Below are 18,343 nucleotides of genomic sequence, written 5' to 3'. Positions count from 1 at the left end.
CGTTTTTTCCCGCAGTATTTTTCATAACCTACCATTCTGAGTGTTGTATATTTCTTTCCTTCACTCTCTCTCTTTCTGTCCTTTCTGTGTTGACTATTTTTTTTTTTCTTTTTCTCCTTCCGAACCTGTGTTACAGCGCTGGCAATGTTTCATGGTTTCTTCTTTTTGTGCTTAGATGGAGCCTATCACTAAATGTTTTATCCGTACTTTCCCCTCTGTTGTTCTACATATATATTAACCGTCAAACCATGAGTAGATAAGAGAAGTGGATTGAAGTTGAAGGAAACATTACAATAAAAAACTTGAAAAAAAAAAAACATTCGTCTGTAATTTTTCTAGGAAGAAATAAGTATACGTTATTCTGAAATGATTGCCACCTGAGGGGAAACCCCATATTGTTATTTAAAAAAAATTAGTTTAGATAGCGAAGAAAGTGGAATAGAAGGTTAATGCGGGTAATTACTTAACACTGCTAATTAAATCGTTCCATGTAGATATTTTCTTTGACGTTGTATTTGTTTAAAGCATATTCCGGGGACGATTTTTATTTATCAAAAGAAGGACATTTCACAACTTTTTGTGCGACGCGATAAAATGAACCAGAACATCGAAAACACGAGCAAAAAGAAATACTTCTATTTTTAAAAAAGAAGAAAAAAAAATATTGTCTGAAATTGAAACTTGTATATAAAATCCTCCGAATTGAGGTCGATCAAGAATCTCTTGTCACGGACGGAGTTTTATGGGAGTAATGTAAGATGTGAGTGCTGACGAGCACTTCTCATGATCGCGTTCTGGTCGAGACAAATTTGTCGGCTGGGAGGGCACCAAGAGCGTCGTTCATAACCTTGATGACAAGTTCGCCGACTTGTTTAGCCATTTCTGGTTTGACTTCAGCGAAAACCTCTTGTGAATTTTCATTCAAAAAGTTGTTGACCGTTTCACCTAAATTTCGGCCATTCAGCAAAATCAAACGTTAATAATAGACCAATAGAGTTTCAACGGGTTGAGCCGATTAAACATTTTGCGCAATTTAAAACGCGCAATTAACTGCGCTTACGTAAAAAATAATAAAATACGATTATTACCGAGAATGGGATCACCATTGAAAAGGTTATTCAACCTCATGCGCATTTTGCTAACATTCAAATCAAGGACGTTGTTTGCCACCTGGAGGTTTTGGTTCGGTGCGTTTCCTTTCAACACCAAATTGCTCGTCGCATCGACGGTGACGTTATCTGAACAAAACATTTCAGTGAATTAGATTTCTATCTTCTGTATAAGCAATAATAATGCCAGGGGGAAAAGAATGTTTCATACTCAGAATATTCCAAAATGTGCCAGTTCCTTCGACAGCTAGAACAAAGATCCGACCCGATATTTTGTATTGACCTGTGATGCGGAGCTCAGGGATCGAAAGTCGAAGTTTCATGACCATGGTATCTGGATCGGCCCTATAAAACATCGATATTAGAATGGATGACACATAGTTTACATTTGTATCTAGAGAAATGAACACCGGTATGAAGCGGTTTTCACTTCAAGCCACCTACGTCACACTGATGGTGGTGAACTTGGACAATCCACGGACCTGGATCTGGGAGAAAGTTGACCTGAATTCGCCTTGCACTAAGTTGACGCTTTGGATAAACATTGGGTCCTGATTTTCAGAAAAAAATTTAATCATTTTATAAATCGAGAATCAATAAATGAACGTTGAGAATACAAATTTTTTGCGGACTTACCAGAACGGGAACATTAATTTCAGGAATGCCTACATATCGTCAGAATAAAAAAAAGAAAATAGCTATTAGTATAAGTAAGGAAAAAGTGAAGACGCTAGCGAGAAAATGAAGAGAAAAAGTTTAGAAATGGAAAACGGATGATTCATTACAACCAGTCAACAATGCTGACTTCTACTACAACAGTACGTGGCAGCTGACAAAACAACTTTCACTTTCATCCCCAATATTCATTCTCCATGCCAAATGCGAAACTTTTCTTCTACTCCCTTTCCACACTGGGAAAGCACAGAGGAGAAACAGTATATGCAATTTCTTTGTTAAAAATCACCCCACTCTCAGTGAAAGGCTAAAGAAAATTGGTTGGAAATTTACTTTACAAAAATAAGTTTTACCTGTGGGCATAAAAGGTCTCAAGTCTTCGACGATCTTAAAAAGGCAAGTGTTGAGCGCATTCCGGTTATTGGAATCGCATTGTTTCAGAGAATCACCTTCAAAGTAAAAAACAAATAAATGTATTAATATCATCATTCCACAGAAGGGGGACAAAATATTTTAAGTAATTTTATTGCGTAAATTAAAAACTGTCTGCATTGTCCTGTTCCATTCGCTCCGTTTTTTGCTTGTTTTTTTTTTTTTGAGAAAGTCGGACTATTTTATTACGCGAATCTGTTATATAACTTCATTCTGGAAATTACCACTCACTTTCTTTCACTCTCGACTCTCATAAAAAAATTATTATTACTAATTTTTAATTCAGTGTTTAATATTTCGATAGACTGGATTTTCCTTTGAGTTTAGTACCTAATGCAAAACCTTCTATCACTTGGTAGTTTTTTAAATGTTCTGTTATCTTTTGAAATTATTCGGGGATAATTGTTTAACACAAATGTTATGACAGTCTGGTAACAAGGTAAACAATAAACGAACAAATTACTCTACCACAGGTGTTTTAGCTAGTTAAGACTATAATTGCTATGCAGATAATGTGACATAAGTACAAGGCCGAATACAAATGATTTGAAAAATTTAACTTACCGAATTTTCCAGCAGAGATTGATACGAAAAGAGAAGCGAAAAGAATAGCGGCCGACGTCCACATGTTGAACACTTTTTAATTTTCTGTCTTACTCGGTTGCCAACGTCCACAAGACTGATGTTTTAACTCACCAACCCAGAGGACAAAATATACCAATTTCTTTTCCCTCCCCCTTTTTTCTTGGTCACCTCCCTCTCGAAAAGTTCCCCCCCGCGGAGGATGGAAATAACCGGTTCCTTAATTGACCAAAATCCCTTTCAATTTAACTGGTAAAAATGTAATCCTCCAAAACCGAAATGAATAAGACCCCAAATTCGGTGAGGGTAAAGACTTTCCAGTTCTCGCGTATACAAGTTGACACGTTAAAATAGCGGCTATTTTAGATGCTGCCTAACCAGTTTTGTCGACGATAGCACGACTCGATTCAATTAAACGGGCAAGGTGTCCTTGATCGACCATTATACATTGGACTACAAAATTCTAGAATTTAGAAAAATATGCGCAATCATCGTGTCGCTGAAATTTCCCCACTTTTCTAACTGAATAAGACACTCATCCATTGAATTTGAGAAAGTTTTCTCGGCGAAAAAAAAAACAACCTGTGCGACAAATAACAAGTCGGCTCTACGGTCAAAAGAACCAGAAACAGAACGAGGTCATGGCCGGAAGCATCGAGGTGCGAAAGGTGTTTCGGTTTTCTGATGTGTCACGGTTCGGAAAATCCAGCCGTTTCGACCTTGACGGAAGATTGGTCTGCTCGTCTTCAGTTTACACATAGTCATCGGCCACGGAGGAGTCTTTTCCGTTTCCTTGTTTGCTATAGTCCAATGAGGCTCGCCAGGTGCTCTTCAGTTTTCCCACGATGTGTCATTGAGAAAGCTGATTTGCATATTTGATGGTATCAAGTGTAGACTGAAGATTACCAACAGGTTTATTCCGTCCCCAAAGACCCAATGTGGTTTTTCTAAGTGTAAAGAAAGGAAAACCTCCAAAGTTAATGCGCAATTTTGGTCAATAATTGGACGTGAAGGAGAACTTTTTTTTCTTCAAAATTGGCTTCTTGGAATTCGGAGAATCGGATTTTTCTTTCTCTATGAGGAAGTGGGGATTGGAGCAAAGAGGATTACCACAACATCAATAGTCCTTTCATACCTGGAAGATCGAAGAATAGACGCATTATTTGGTTACGAGATGTGCTGCATCATCCAAGGTGACCCAAAGCAATCATCTGAAACCTCATTTGAAGCACATCAAGGCCAAACCAAACAGCTCAACAGCCCGATAATATTTTTCTCCGTCTCGCTTTATGGCCCCCCTTCCATATCAATTACCAACAAATATTCTCTGTGGTCTGAATCCAGGGTAACTGATGATTGCTTTTATTGCGTCGAGAGTTCCAGTCGGCTCCTACCAGTCGTATAATTACAGGAGGGACAAGGCGTCACGCCACTTGGACACAAGTTGTAGATTTTGGAAGGCCTTGACGCGTCTGTAAAGTACTGGACAGTCCATGGAGATGCAATCTCGCTCGATGCGAGTGTTGCCTGTGCAGCTCTGGCAAAGGCTGATTAATTCGGTGTAATCCTTCTCCCTGAGACGCTGCATAGCTGACAGCGAGAAGGCGCTAGTCTGGCGACTGGAACCACACGCGGCGCACAGGCCATTCGTCAGGATGGGATCGTCGCACAGGAGACAAACTGACGAGCCAAAATACTGGGAAATTGTGGCTTTTCGCGAGTTATTGTGTTCACTTGGCACAGCGGAAGTTGGCGGTGCACACGCTCGCGGAAGACTTTGGTACCTGCGATTTCGACAAGGTCTCGTGATTGATAAAAAATTGTATTTCTAGAATTCCATCAACTTACCACGAAAGGACGTCCACACCCAAAAGTCCCAGGCATCTCTGCAGCGCAGGGATAATAGCTCGAGTGATGTAATAATGGGCGTTCAATCGAAGGGAAGTGTCAATCAGTAACTGATTGGCTGGAACTACCAAACGAATAAGAGGGACTCCAGGTGATCCGTAAACAACAATATATGGAACACGCTCGCCGATCCGCGGTTCGGAGCGCCGATCAATCCTCGACTGCTGTCTAAAACAAGAAATTAAAAGATGAATTTTGAAAATGAATGAATCCATCACAAATTACTGACTTGGAAATCTCCAGTGCTGGAACACACGCTCCTGGTTTATAGCCTTCACGTCCGCGAAATTCTTTAGCAAAAATGAAATCTTGCAAGCTGTTGCGGTTTTGCAGAATCTTGGTGAATTGGCGCTGCACATAAACTTTCACTTTACTGACGTCGCACGATTCAAAGAGCACACGCAATGAACGTTCCAGTAGCTGTTTCGTTAACAAAAAAATGTCAGTCCTACTTATTAATCAGCAGAACAGACAAAAGCGTTACTATTTTACCTTGACGACAGCAGGGCAGCCGTCACGACGCACAGTCTCGATGCCTTTCGCTTCATATACCGGTTCTTTCTGATTGACTGATTCGTATTTGTAACCGACGTATCTCTTCTTAGTCTGCGGGATGCCAAACAGAAAATGTTTTGTGAATTTTCGAAATAATTTGACGCAAACGTTTCATGAATTTTTGTTTCTTTACCTGAAGAATGCAGGGCTGATAAACTTTCTCAAACTTAAGTTTGACTGGTTGAGGATTGGCTTGAGTAACTAAAGTAGCAATTTCGTCCCCGATTTTAAATGCTTCTTCCCGACTTCGGCCGGGCAGTAAAACAAAGACGGAATCCGTGTCACCGTAAACCACACGCGCTTTCCATTCCGATCGCTCCTCGATTAAATGAATCGCCCGTTCCAGGGTTTCACGACCTTTACTGACTACACTGTCACCCAGTTCCACGCACGGCATGCGACCCGAAAAGTTGGCTGAAGTGTACCCGTAGGTAACGTTGGCAATCAGCTTGAGCCCCAATTGGCGTGACTCAAAGACTCGACGTAGGGTTGTATCGCCTTCATATTCTTTCATAGATTGTTTAACCTATAAAATGGGAACGGATAAAAATTTGGTGGGAAATTTGAAATTATTTTTTACTAATTTAAGGAAATTTTAGAAACGTTTAATTGGACATACCATTATACGCGTATTGAGAATCTCGCTTAACATCTGAGGTATGATGCCTGTTCTAACCTCCGGTTTAACGAAAACTGCTCCGGCCGGTGATATATTTACTAAATCTTGTTTAACCAATTTTCGGACTACGGCGGGTGGAATGAGTAACTGAGTGCATCCGAATTCAAACGGTTCGTTTCTAACAAGAAAATCTCGTCAAGTTTTCAGTTGTGAAATGATATGATACAAAATTCGAAGCGTACTTGCCCAGTAGTTGAGTTCGGCCCAGACATGTGGAATAACAGTAATTGTATGCAATAATCATCGACGGGTACAGCGACTGAAAATCTAAAACCAGCACCGGATCCGTATAAAATCTGTTTGACATTACACAAACCAGTCAGATTAAAATAAGCCATTCTCGAAAGAAATAAAATATAAAAAATCGTACTTGGATTCGGGTTCCAGGATCAGCGGAAGCCATTCAGGCGCTTTCATTCTTGAACGCTGTACAACCGATGGAGAAACTGCGATGAAATTTTTCGGCTTAGCTAATCTAAGCATCATAGATTCAACACGATACTTTAAAGAATTATTAAAAATTTAAGTTAGACTAATATTCTCAATTAAATTACTAAACGTTCCTACTTGAGATCCACGAGTAAAAACTTCGTAAAACTGAATGCCGAAGAGACGTGCAAGTTCACTGGTTCTGCCGATAACATCTAATTGTTCCATAAGCTCCATATTGCCCCGGACACGAGAGACATAGTGCTCAACTACTTGCCATCTGTGCAAGTGGAATATTTAGCATAATTCTACCTAAAAGCTGTCAGCCCAATTTACTTACCGGTCATGATTGCTTTTCCACCAGCGAGTCAGTTTTTCAAATGGAAAAGTGGACACTCGACGATGAAGAATATGAAAAACCATGTTTTCAAACGTATAACTTTGGAGTGCAATCTACCAAAAGAGAAAATGTGACATTGAACATTTCATGTTGGTTATTGTAAGAGACTTCAAACCTCGACTCGAAGAATCCGCCACAAGTTAAGAACGATGCGGCCACCTATAGTGATGTCAGAATTTTTCTCTACCATATAATCTCCTTCAATTATATCTTCGGGAATTCCCCCATGGCGGTCTGGAAATGCTCCCGGTATTCGAGAGAGTTGATTCTGAACGTGTATTCCGAGAACGGTTCCACGCTGCAGTAAATAGCCCCAAGACAGCATTTCAATCTGCATGAATTCCAATGTGAAATGAGTCTCCAGATACTAGTTAAACAAACATTACAACAACTAACCTCATAGCCAACCACGATATCGGGATTCCAAAAGTTGACGAGCTTTGCTAGTTCCTGAAACAAGTCAAATTCGCTAGTGACCGAGATGACTTCAAAGTTAACAATAGCTGTGCGATTCAAAAGCCTGCTCCTCTGGTTTGGTCCTGGAACGTCTTCGGGGTCAACAATAATCACGCCAGTCACCATCTCAGGTGTTGGACTCTCCAAAGGCACGTCGTTTGTAATAGTGTAGAACAAAGCCATAACAGCGTCAAATTCTGGGTCGGGTCGCAAATTTTGCCGCGTTTCAATGTGAAGTTCCACGCTCAAAATGGTCAAATATTGGTACTAAAATGAATAAAATTTTGCTCACATCACAGTCATTAAGACCAATAAATATAAAAGAAAATTTAATACTTGATGGACAGCTTTTGCTTCGAGGCAATTTCCAAAGGATACTCGAAAGCCGAAACTATTGTTTAAAGATGCCGCTTCTAACTGAGATCGATCACAAGCATTTTTTTGTTTTTCTGCTCTTTCACGTTTTTTCGTTGTGACTTCCGATGAGCTGGCCACGTCAGAAGATTCCCGGGCATTTTTTTCTTTTAACCATTGAACGACGGATTGTCTACTTGGAGGGTCGGTAAGTGACGTCAGAACGACCGGAAGATTTGCCTCATTTAAATTCACCTCATCAATCTATGGTAACAGTCATAGTTAATATCAATTAAAACACTTTTGGACAAAATCTAGCTATTTCACGATACGCCTACCTGTTGTGAAGTCGTTCCGAATTCTGGTAAGTGGCAAATTAAATTGGAGCCAATCAGTACGGACTGGCGGCGAATGTCTTTTGATTTGATTATGGACGGCAGGTCATTTGCATCGCCCCAAAACGCTTTGCAATTGTCTTTTGATGGAATGTCGTAAATCGACATGGTTGACGTCACCCGCTCCAAACTTGGGCCGTCAGTGGCGGTAGTATAAGCTGTTGCTGGATTTAGCACTTGCGGTGGGATCTCTGAACATTCTGTCAGCGGGGTAGGTGGCGTCTCTGGTCGGTCAATTTCATCATTGTCTTGAAGAACGTCACTATTGTCACCGTCCCAAGTCGAATTGGACGAATCACAGTGATCTGTAGAATAGATGAGACTGCTCGAAGCACGCGAGGGATTCGCTGTTGTCGAATGAGAAGATTTGATTTCAAAAATAGACTCAGATAATCTTTCACAATTCCCAGAACTGTCGGCACTTGATGGCGGAGGAATTTGGGACATCTGTAAATTATTGGGAGTTTGAGAGGAGAAATTTAGTTCAGCGTCGCTTACGGATGCCTCATCTTTTATGTCATCTTCGTCCTTTTTTGTTTCATTCGTCATGTTTTTACATTGGGAATCTGCTATTACTTTTTGATCGTCTTCCTCAGTCATTGAACAGCTGCTATAAACTTTTTCACTGGCCATTTCATCTTCTTTAACATCTTCGTTTTCTTTCCCGATTTCTTGCAATACACATTCAGTTGGTTCTCCATCTGAAATTTGTTCAGATTCTTGCGATTGGATTTCTGATACTATTCTCTCCTTTAGAACTGTCATCGAGCTTTCTATTTGGCTCATATTCTGGCTCGATTTCAGTTTCTGTGAAAGCAATAGGGTGGTATCTATCAAAGAACTTTTCACATCTTGATATGCTCCTTCCATTTGTGGCACCCTTTTCTCTTCCACATCCGCATCCGATTTTTTCTTACGTTTTCTACCAGTTTGTTTCTTGACAGTCGGTTGATAAGAAATACTTGGTGGCAGTCGCAGCTTTCGATTGTTTTTGCTTTGGTAAGTGCTAATTTCTTCTTCTAGACTTTTTAATAAAACCCGTTTGGAATTGAACTTGATTTTACCACCGCTTGCGCATTCGTAAGCTGAAATATCTTCCAACAGTGGGCCTATTGCTACTCGCGCATCTTTGATTGGAGTTCCAGGCTTTGGAGGCGATTCCGGCGCATCGAGGGGAAGAGGGCTTAAGTAGCTCATTGCGTATAAGGCATCCGCATATTCACAGTTGTTTGGCATTGCAATGGATTCCGTTTGTGGACTTGTAGTCGAAGCTGATTTGCTGCACACATTACGGGTTTCTGATTGCGTATCGCTACTTATCGAATTATTCACTTGAGGCATTGTCGATGTAGAAAATGAAGCACTAGGAAAACGTTGAGAGCTAGAGGAAGGTGACGTCAGTTTGAGGGTGGTGCCGGCCTTATTTTGCACACTACCAGCTGTTGAATTCGTCGACCGAAATACCAAAGGTTTATATTTGGTATCCTTTTTACTCCTTTTAGAAGCTCCGCAATCACTCGATTCATCATCCGAACTGTCATCATTGGCTCCATCGACATTTGGTAGAAAATGTTCAGTAAACGACGAACTAGAACTCTCTTCGTCAAGCTCTTCTTGCTCAATTATTTGATCGAGAGTGTGAGAAGCTGAAGAAAATCGAATGTCTTTTGTCCGACTCTGTCCGCCTTACATTATTTAAAAAAATTGGGTAATTGAATTAGATATTTACTGAAAAAAAAAAAACTTACAGTGAAAAGAATCAACAGCGTGATCTGATTCTTCAAATATCTGTGACATTTCCAAAGTCTCGCGTTCTTCGTCACTATCACTTGTAGGATCATTTATGCCAGTATTCCTTGCATCCGCATCATCCGGAGAAGTTCTGGAATGCTGGGTCCCTAAGATACTATCGTCATCAAAAGGTAAATCCTCAACCGAATCACTACTGGAAATAATATCCAATATTGGGGTTGTAACAGTAAGCCTTGAAGATCTGGAATTTTGTGATCCTACAGCTCTATCCTCAATGCTGGAACTTGGAATTCTGGATGGTGAACTGATAAATGATCCGTGTTCGTCAGCTAAATCGCAGAGAACATCCAACAGATCAGATTCTTCTTCGATAGGAGTCGCCATCGGTTTCCTTCTATCTGCTGAATCGTGGAAATCAATACTCGAAGCTGACAGCAACGTCTTTTCAACTCCTTCTGGTGTTTCAATTGCTAAGCTTGTTTCCATCTGCTCATTTACTTCGCAAAATGACAACGATACATCTCCCTATAATTGTGACAGACGAAAATAGTTTTCTATTTTTAAACGAATCTGCATTTGGTTTTGAATTGAAGTTACCGCTTCACTAGCGCATTCACGCAACTGCTTGCTTAAGTTTGTTTTGTAAAAGACATGACTAGAGGTTGGCACAGCACGTGATCTGGGTGGTGAAGCAGGTGGATGTATGTTTTCTAAATTGATATTCTTTATCTTTCGACGCTCTATTTCTTCTTCCCACAAGGCGGCCAGCCCGGGATTCATTTGGATTCCGTCTAGCAAGTAAGGGAAATAAAGTAAAACAACAGCAAAGTAAATATAGGACTGATTTACCTTGAACATCTAAAGAATTCAGAATATCGCCGGCAAAACAATCGAGTTCCATTTCACACGAACTCACGGGCTCTGCCGTACTTGGACATAAATTCTCGACACTGTCATCTATCCGTAAAAACAAAATACACAGTAGAATTGATGAAACACATTATAATGCCACATGAAACACGATTCAGGCTCACCAGGTTTCCGCCGTGCGAATGCTTTTTTCAAGTGGATGAAATTCATTCCTTGCAAATTAAAGTCCATGAGAAACTGAAGAATGTAAGGTATGTGACCTTCACAAGGTTGGAGAATTTTTTTCAGTACAACTCCATTCTGATGAGTGTAATTGAGAATGATTAATTTTGAAAATGATGAAAGGATGAATGACAGTATAACTTACCAACAAAAGGTCATATGAATGCTTTCTTGTGTTGGGGTTGTAAAAATATAATTTGAAAAGTTGATGTTCTTTCCCATGATATCCATAAATTGGAATACCACTAACAAGTACAGCCTTGAAAATATGATGAGACGATGAGTTAACCTGGCCTTGTAAAATATTTACAGCTCTATCAAGAGCTATAACAATCTGATGGCCCATTTTATCAGGTGGAGCTGATCCATCATAAGGGACATATAAATATGGAAACACCCCATGTACATGCAGGCATACTTTATACCCTATATGCAAAAAAAATATATCTATGCATAATAATCCAGTTTCATTTTAGGTAAATTTACGTACCTGTTGATGTTGAACCAAATATCCTAATAACTGGGACTTTTTTTATTTCTAACCCCCTATATGTTGAGTATCCAAAATCCAATCCAGGAATGGGACTGCTCATGTAATAATCAGCACTAACTAAACGTACAGAAACAACAGGAACTGATTCTTTATCAGTTTTTACCGATGTGTTCATGGTGAAAAATTTTTTGCAAAAAAGTAAGAAAACAACTGTTTTTATCACTTGAGACAGTAAGGCGGTACGTTGAAGTCTATTTGCCAGGGAATTTTCATTCTGTACTGCCAGAATAAATTTGGGCAAAATTGAATATCTGTAAAGTTTACAAACAGAACCGGGCTTTCAGATTCCCACAAACTAGAGCAGACGAAACTACAAGCAGTGTTGTCAAATGTCGTGTTTGAATTAATTTGGAGAAATTTTTGTCCGCTTTCGCATTTTACCGCATTTTACGCATTTTACATTTAAAAAGGGCATTTTAACGTGTCTATAAATTTATTTTTGGATTTAAATTTAGTTTAATTTCATATTTTATATACATGTGCAATCAATGCGTCCGTTAAATCAATTAAAAATCATACATAAACCTAAAAAATATTGTGCTTTGATTTTAATTCCAGAAAGTTTGGTGCGATTCAGCAGATAGAATGCTCATCCCTCCATTTTGATGAGATTTTAATGGAGGACCTGTTGGATAAAAAAATCCGATTACAAGATGAGATTGAAGTTCCGAAAGATTTAATTACTTAAGTCAGACGAAATATTAGTCGGGGATGTTTCTCGAGATGAATCATAGAGACAGCTGGCGATTCCCGGTAGGCGAATGTCCAATAGATGACCTCTCTGAGATGCTAACTATAATAAATTTGAGATGATAACAAATCGTTAGTTATATAATAATTGAGATAAAATGACGGACCTTTTTGTTCATCGCAAATACTTTGTTGATTACGTCTCTAGCTACGAGAACGCAAAAAACGTTGGCCAATACAGTTTCTTTTACAAAAAGGTACTCGAGGGTCGATCTCTGCCAACTGATGTAACGACTCGTTCCGGTAGCGATAATTGATACCTATACGTGGGCGTGAAAATATTTTTACAACGGATAAAATTAGAATTTGAATTTTTAATGTTACCCGAAATTTATCTTCAACGGAAGCGCGGCTGGATTCAAATTCAGGAGAGTCAAGAAATTCATTTGCGTCTATCGTGTGTAGTGTCGTTCCATCTGATACTACTTGAACCTGTATTTTTTTAAAATTCAAGTGATTAAATCAGATTAAAAAATTGTCTTGACATAAATAAAAAGAGAATATGTTATACTTTTCCGGAAAGAACGATCGATAGCCGGTCAATGCGTGTGAGATTTTGCAGAGCATAAAAATCCCCTAAGAAGTTAAAAACAAAATTAAATTAATTTTTTTTTTAAGTCTCAAATTATTTACCAGGGTGTAGAGTAAAAATCTCTGCATACTCAGGACCCACCAACTTCTTGAATGTAGTTCGGCTAATCTAATTACGAAATCTCTTGAGTAAAAATCTTTGTTTCTTTTTCTTTTCAATTCTATTTTACCCCAAGAGGTTGGAAGAGAAGAGCAAAAACTGCTTCCACTTCCGGGTCCAGTCGAACAGGCCTTATACGGTAGAGATCGTAGAGTAGTTGGCAAAAGTTAAGGAAGACAAACCCAAAAGTCCAAGAGAATATGTCAGGGGCACACATCATGTTCCAAGCCCATGTAGAATACAACAGTCCACCTGTTATCATCAAACCAGTTATTATTATTATTATTATAGGAGAAATAAATAAGATTCATCCAATATTTTAAAAAAGGTTTTACCTAATAGAAGAACGGCGTGCATAACAAGGATGCCAATCGAATTATCTGGAGTCAAGCACGAGATGAAGAAGCAACCGTAGGCCAACTGGAAAAGGATGTGTTGCGGTTCATGCCAATTTTCGCAAGGCATGAAGAAACCTGTTGTGTACACAATTGCGTAAAAATCAATTTGCATGAAATATTTGTTAAAATCTAACTAATACAGGTTTCAAACTTACGTCCCCATGACATGTTGAATATGTCGTTGAACTGTAAACTGTCATTGTGAGGATAAGCCAAGACTGTCTTGAAAACGGGTATGATGTCAAAATCAGTTTTTTCCGTCACATTTTCGCCACCCATTTCAGATGGCAACAAATACAAAGAATCCATCTCAGGCACTTGTTGTTGACTAAAAAGCGATCCTGCTTTCCTACAAGGATTCTCTACGTGATCTGACGTTGGCTCAACGTGACAAAAAAAACGTATATTCAACCAGGTTTTACTGGGCTTGGTATAATCGATCGCTTTTCTATACGCACGCGTCGTAAAGGGGGCGCGTGCCCGTTGCATTAGTAATGAGGATCGGCAATGTGTGCAACTTTTTTTTTAAATACGCATCAGCGTATAAACAATCCCTTGCGATGTTGATCAAATGACATTTCAATTAAACGATAAGACATTTGTTGGTTTATTTGCAATATTATTATATCGCGATGTGGTTTCTACGCGATGATGGTGCAACGCCATATGTTGGACGGACCAACATGCGCAATCATGTATGTCAATATTTCTTTTTTATCGATGCACAGGTTTTTTTTCTTTTTTTTTCTATTCTAAATCGTCCTCTCACGGATTTCAGTTATTGCATTGAAAGTGCGGAACTATTGTGTCACACTTAAGGTAGTGGCGTTGTCCGACGACAGCATTGACAAATATGCTGGTATATAGATAGCCAAAGCACGAACGTGTGAACTTCAATGGCCGGGTGCCGACTACTTTAACGCGCATCGGCGTTTTAGCTGAAAAATGTAACGTGGCATATTGCATGGCCTTTTGAAGTGAACCGCCTTATTAGAATAGGGAAGACTCTTATGTTTTCTTTTTTTCTTTTTCTACTGATTATTTATGTGTCTAGATAGATATAGTACATGAGCCGACAAAGATATTTCCCTGCCGGCGTCGATTGATAACACAGCGGCTTTGAAAACATCTAAGCTGTTTTATCGGAATTCGAACCGCATTTAATGTATAGCAATTTTACAGACTTTTTTCATCGCGAGGACAGGAACCGAAGAAAGGTTTTGAAATTAAATTTATCTCCCCTTTGTGTCACTGTTGAAACATTCAATTTTTTTTACAGTTTATTGAGTGCACACACAGTCTACAACACTATATAATAATAGTTATCGTAAATCTTAACAGAATGCCAACATACATTTTTATTTGTATATACCAAAAATACAACCGAATTTATTATTAAACGAATGTTGAGTCGGAGAATAGATGACAATATTGTTATTATAGGCCTCTCCGGTTTATTCGTGAGTCGATGATTGAACTGCAGGCAGGAAAGGGTGTAGTATGGAATATTGTTGGATCCACCAGTGGTGAACTGGTTGGAAAGTTGCGTGATGAAATGCATTCCATGCACTGATGTCCACTAACGGAAAACTTCCTGCGTTGTTGTCTTTGTTACTCAATGAATTCCGGATTTTCTTGTGATTCCGATGCGCTCCTTCTTCATCCTCACTCGCTTCAAAATTTCTGTGAAAATTCAACCAAAATGACTAATTAAATATTTAATGGAAAATTTGTTTTCAAAATGATTGACAAATAATAGAGTCAAATAGTCTTAAATAGTGCTTGTTTGACTTGAGAAACTCTTCCCGGAAGTTTAGTTTTGTTTGTTAAGCAAAGATTAAATTTTGTATAGATCTACCGGATCTTTAGTGTGGACACAAGTTTGTCGTTGGCCTATATAACTATACTATACATATTTGCCAATTCGGCAGTTGCCGCGTTTGCCGAACACGAAAAACTTGGACGAAAAGAAAACCTGCAAGTAGCAGCTCGTGTTTACATAGTCACACGTGCTGTTATCGCCGCCAGACAGTTTGGAATAAAAGTTCCCGATGGCGCCAGTCTGGGACAAAAAATGTACGTTTGCGCCTTTGATCTGTCCCACGGCAACATGCTCCCTGTTCCAACGTCTGTCTTCAGTTAGCTTAAGTCAATCGGCAGATTTCGAGGTAGGAGCCAAGACAAGCTTTCGGAGCCTATCGGCGACGACTGTCAAAGAGACACCGCTATTTGCGGCTATTTGCTATGACTAAGGAAAAATAACAGAGGACACTTGCAAGTAGTATAGATATAGCCTCCCTATAATTTATGTGTTCAGGATTCAGGATGAGGATATAACTTTGCTAATTAATACTATAGGCAATATCTAGTATACCCAAGGATCCAGCACTACTATTGTTGGGCGTAAATATTAACAACCAATCGGTATAGTGGTCATAGCACTAGATAGTGACGATAGCCCTTAAATGTTCAAGTCTTATAAAAAGCTGAAATGATGAGTACTCCATGCACCACTCATGAATGACACTGTTGAAAACTGTAGTCTCACCAAACCCTGATCAGCTTAATTTTTGATATTTGAATTCACATAGAATTCATGTCTGGATGGTCCTTCCAGCTGTTCTGTTTATTCCTAATAAATAACCCCATCAAAATCGTCACCCAAACAGTACGTGGGCTAAGGCGCCTGAACGTGACGGTAGAATTTGTACCGACGTGCGTTCAAGCCCAAAAATATGCTAATATGATGAGTACTCCATGCACCACTCTCGAAAGACACTGTTGAAAACTGTAGTCTCACCGAAACCTGATTAGCTTCCTTTTGGTTTTTATAATCGCCAATAAGGGTTCAACAGAAATATCAATCAAATAAGATGAATGATTTTTTAAACCTAACATTAACTCGTCTATTTGCATCTAAACAGTAAAAAAAAAATCCTTACCTTGGCTCACGGTTAGAATCACGAAAACCTTTAGCGAAGGGGTTACTGGCGATTTTCAGTCTAGTAATCTGATTTGAATGAATTAAAAATGTACAATATTTATTTTTTTTTTCTTCAAAAACACGAAAAGCTTCACAATTGATTTACCTGTTGGTTCTGGTAGGCAGTAACAGTGATGAACTGGGTTTCCGGAAAGGTGAACGATGCGGCTGAACTGGATTTCCAACAGAAAGTCTTCCACCATTCAGAGCAATTGCTTAGAGCTTCTCGGCAGTCGTTAGGAATCGGTTGGATGTATAATGTTGGTTGGTAACGATGCATGGAATGCAGGGGTATCTGACGAAATTCAATGAATTCAAATTTAATCGACCCTCTTTTTATTACAACCCAATTCCTTTGTTACGTCGCTATGGTATATATAGTGTTAAGGTTGATTCAAAAATAGAAAATACCTGGTCACGTTGAGAAGGCTTACGGCTGTTAGTCAATTTAAGTTTATCGAATGCCACACAGCTTTGCTTGTTCCAGAATTTTCCAAGCTGTGGGCCGTCCGGATGTAAAAAGTGTCGTTCCTGGTGAGGAACATCACCTGGACCTCCAGGAACCCATTTTGAACTATAGAGAAATAGCAACGACATACAAAACTAATAACTCGAATTTCTATTTCTTCTGCAACACGCATTTGTTCTATCGTTCCTCACACAAGTAGAAGCAGAGTATAGATTATTAAAATTATTATAGATACCTTTGATAGATGTATCTGTGCCTCTTGTCATCAACTAAATCCATGTCAACGTATACGATGTACAATACATCGTCTTCCAAACCGCTTAGTCGAACCTTGAGCGACGGGAACATTCTCCTTTATATTTATTAGGGGTTACAACAAACAAGTCTTTATAAAATGTTTAACGATAACGGCAGTCTTCTTTTCATCTACTTCCAAAATGATAGAAAAATTCTGTAATGGCTTATTACCTTCCAGCTTTCGTGATGATCATTTCAGTTCCAAGGGCGTGAAACTCTAACCACAATTCGCGACAAAGAAGGTCAGCTGCTGCGTTTTGGATCGACGTAGGTTCCCCATCAGTTTTATTCGTCGGGGGGCAAGCGAACGATTGCAATTTGGTTGCATCTGTATTCGGGCTGGATTCGTCGTCCGAGTGCTGAGTAGAACCTATTAAGCTTGACACGGAGAAGGCCCGAGCTCGAACAGACAGATCACCACTAGACATCACCTGTGAGGCGTAAAATTTAGTTTTTTTCACTTTAAACAATTTCGATTTGCCTCGTAATACGATTGTAAATCTTTGTTGGTCTAGACTTCTTTTTAGAACCACCTATTTTAGGCACGCGTCAGCACTGACAACTGTCGGTGATGCGAAGAACAGTTCTCAGTTTGATGTGCATCAGTCGGTCCCTTTTCTTTTCTTTTCAAATCCTCTCGTAAGAGTAATGACGTATGCATCAGCTATCAGTCACATATATTATCTTCTTCGGTAGCTATTGGTTTTCACACGAATTGTCAAAGCCAATCCTTTAAAAACGTTTTGGTGCAGGGGTGGGGAGACACTTGTTTGTTCCCCACCGCCGATAAGGCGAAAAAGAGTCCATAAGCTAGAGCCAAAACGATGTGACTATTTCTTGTCGGCGCGTATGCAACGGCTCTTTAACGACGACACATTCCGACCCGTATCGTTTTCTTTTTTAGCGTGATCGATGAGTATGAGCCGCTTGTTTAATGTTTTCGGTGCCGACTGTCAAAAACAAATTATTCTCCCCGCTTCGTACTCCGAAACCACTCCCACAAAAAATATGTAACAAAAGTGACTGTATTACGTGGCTGGTCTCGTCGTTAAGTAAATGTCAAATAGGTAACATTCAGAAAACATTACTATGCTTCGTTTTAAATAGCATGTAAGCTAATTTGCGATTACAACTTGCTTGATGAGAATAATTATTTGGTTAAACTAGGATGTTGTAACTAAATTTAAATTTTTTAGAACCTGTTAAGTTAAGAGAATTCTTTTTTAAAATCTGTTGTAACTGTTTTTTATTTCATACGATTTCATATTTCCGCGTATCTTGATTGCGATAAACTACCGCCTGGTGCGTGGTATGATCGTTGCAGTGGCCGACACGATCGAATAATTAATCAAAATCTCTACAAGGAAATAAGAAAGGAAACAGT

At 39.2% G+C, this 18,343-nt stretch overlaps 4 protein-coding genes across 4 annotated transcripts; all 4 read right to left on the bottom strand.

Moving 5' to 3' along the window:
- Nucleotides 1–495: 495 nt before the first annotated feature.
- On the bottom strand, nucleotides 496–2,937 carry LOC124190559 (protein takeout-like). The gene is made up of 7 exons (XM_046583303.1): nucleotides 2,781–2,937; nucleotides 2,138–2,233; nucleotides 1,746–1,774; nucleotides 1,554–1,660; nucleotides 1,321–1,454; nucleotides 1,089–1,238; nucleotides 496–945 (listed from the first exon to the last, which is right to left on the bottom strand). The coding sequence occupies exons 1-7, from the start codon at nucleotides 2,842–2,844 to the stop codon at nucleotides 782–784; spliced, it is 744 nt and encodes a 247-aa protein (XP_046439259.1). The 5' UTR covers nucleotides 2,845–2,937; the 3' UTR covers nucleotides 496–781.
- Nucleotides 2,938–3,694: 757 nt separating this feature from the next.
- LOC124190554 (DNA polymerase zeta catalytic subunit-like) lies at nucleotides 3,695–11,698 on the bottom strand. The gene is made up of 20 exons (XM_046583283.1): nucleotides 11,309–11,698; nucleotides 10,964–11,244; nucleotides 10,761–10,896; nucleotides 10,576–10,683; nucleotides 10,324–10,517; nucleotides 9,723–10,251; nucleotides 7,918–9,659; nucleotides 7,562–7,843; nucleotides 7,166–7,492; nucleotides 6,885–7,100; nucleotides 6,710–6,822; nucleotides 6,508–6,649; nucleotides 6,311–6,441; nucleotides 6,123–6,236; nucleotides 5,881–6,058; nucleotides 5,395–5,787; nucleotides 5,199–5,312; nucleotides 4,936–5,126; nucleotides 4,647–4,874; nucleotides 3,695–4,582 (listed from the first exon to the last, which is right to left on the bottom strand). Exons 1-20 carry the CDS (start codon nucleotides 11,484–11,486, stop codon nucleotides 4,204–4,206), a joined length of 5,976 nt encoding a protein of 1,991 aa, XP_046439239.1. The 5' UTR covers nucleotides 11,487–11,698; the 3' UTR covers nucleotides 3,695–4,203.
- Nucleotides 11,699–11,785: 87 nt separating this feature from the next.
- Nucleotides 11,786–13,618, bottom strand: LOC124190553 (popeye domain-containing protein 3-like). Its single transcript, XM_046583281.1, has 9 exons — nucleotides 13,366–13,618; nucleotides 13,148–13,285; nucleotides 12,883–13,064; nucleotides 12,755–12,821; nucleotides 12,633–12,697; nucleotides 12,446–12,553; nucleotides 12,229–12,381; nucleotides 12,056–12,164; nucleotides 11,786–11,996 (listed from the first exon to the last, which is right to left on the bottom strand). Exons 1-9 carry the CDS (start codon nucleotides 13,517–13,519, stop codon nucleotides 11,920–11,922), a joined length of 1,053 nt encoding a protein of 350 aa, XP_046439237.1. The 5' UTR covers nucleotides 13,520–13,618; the 3' UTR covers nucleotides 11,786–11,919.
- Nucleotides 13,619–14,549: 931 nt separating this feature from the next.
- Nucleotides 14,550–17,559, bottom strand: LOC124190552 (T-box transcription factor TBX18-like). The gene is made up of 6 exons (XM_046583280.1): nucleotides 17,131–17,559; nucleotides 16,898–17,014; nucleotides 16,605–16,767; nucleotides 16,300–16,488; nucleotides 16,153–16,220; nucleotides 14,550–14,893 (listed from the first exon to the last, which is right to left on the bottom strand). Exons 1-6 carry the CDS (start codon nucleotides 17,385–17,387, stop codon nucleotides 14,665–14,667), a joined length of 1,023 nt encoding a protein of 340 aa, XP_046439236.1. The 5' UTR covers nucleotides 17,388–17,559; the 3' UTR covers nucleotides 14,550–14,664.
- Between the last annotated feature and the right edge of the window lie 784 nt (nucleotides 17,560–18,343).

This window comes from Daphnia pulex, chromosome 3 (genome assembly GCF_021134715.1).
Source record: "Daphnia pulex isolate KAP4 chromosome 3, ASM2113471v1".
In the NCBI taxonomy this organism is placed as follows: domain Eukaryota; kingdom Metazoa; phylum Arthropoda; class Branchiopoda; order Diplostraca; family Daphniidae; genus Daphnia; species Daphnia pulex.
The sequence above is the reverse complement of the archived record's forward strand: the minus strand, read 5'-3'. Positions and strand labels throughout refer to the sequence as shown.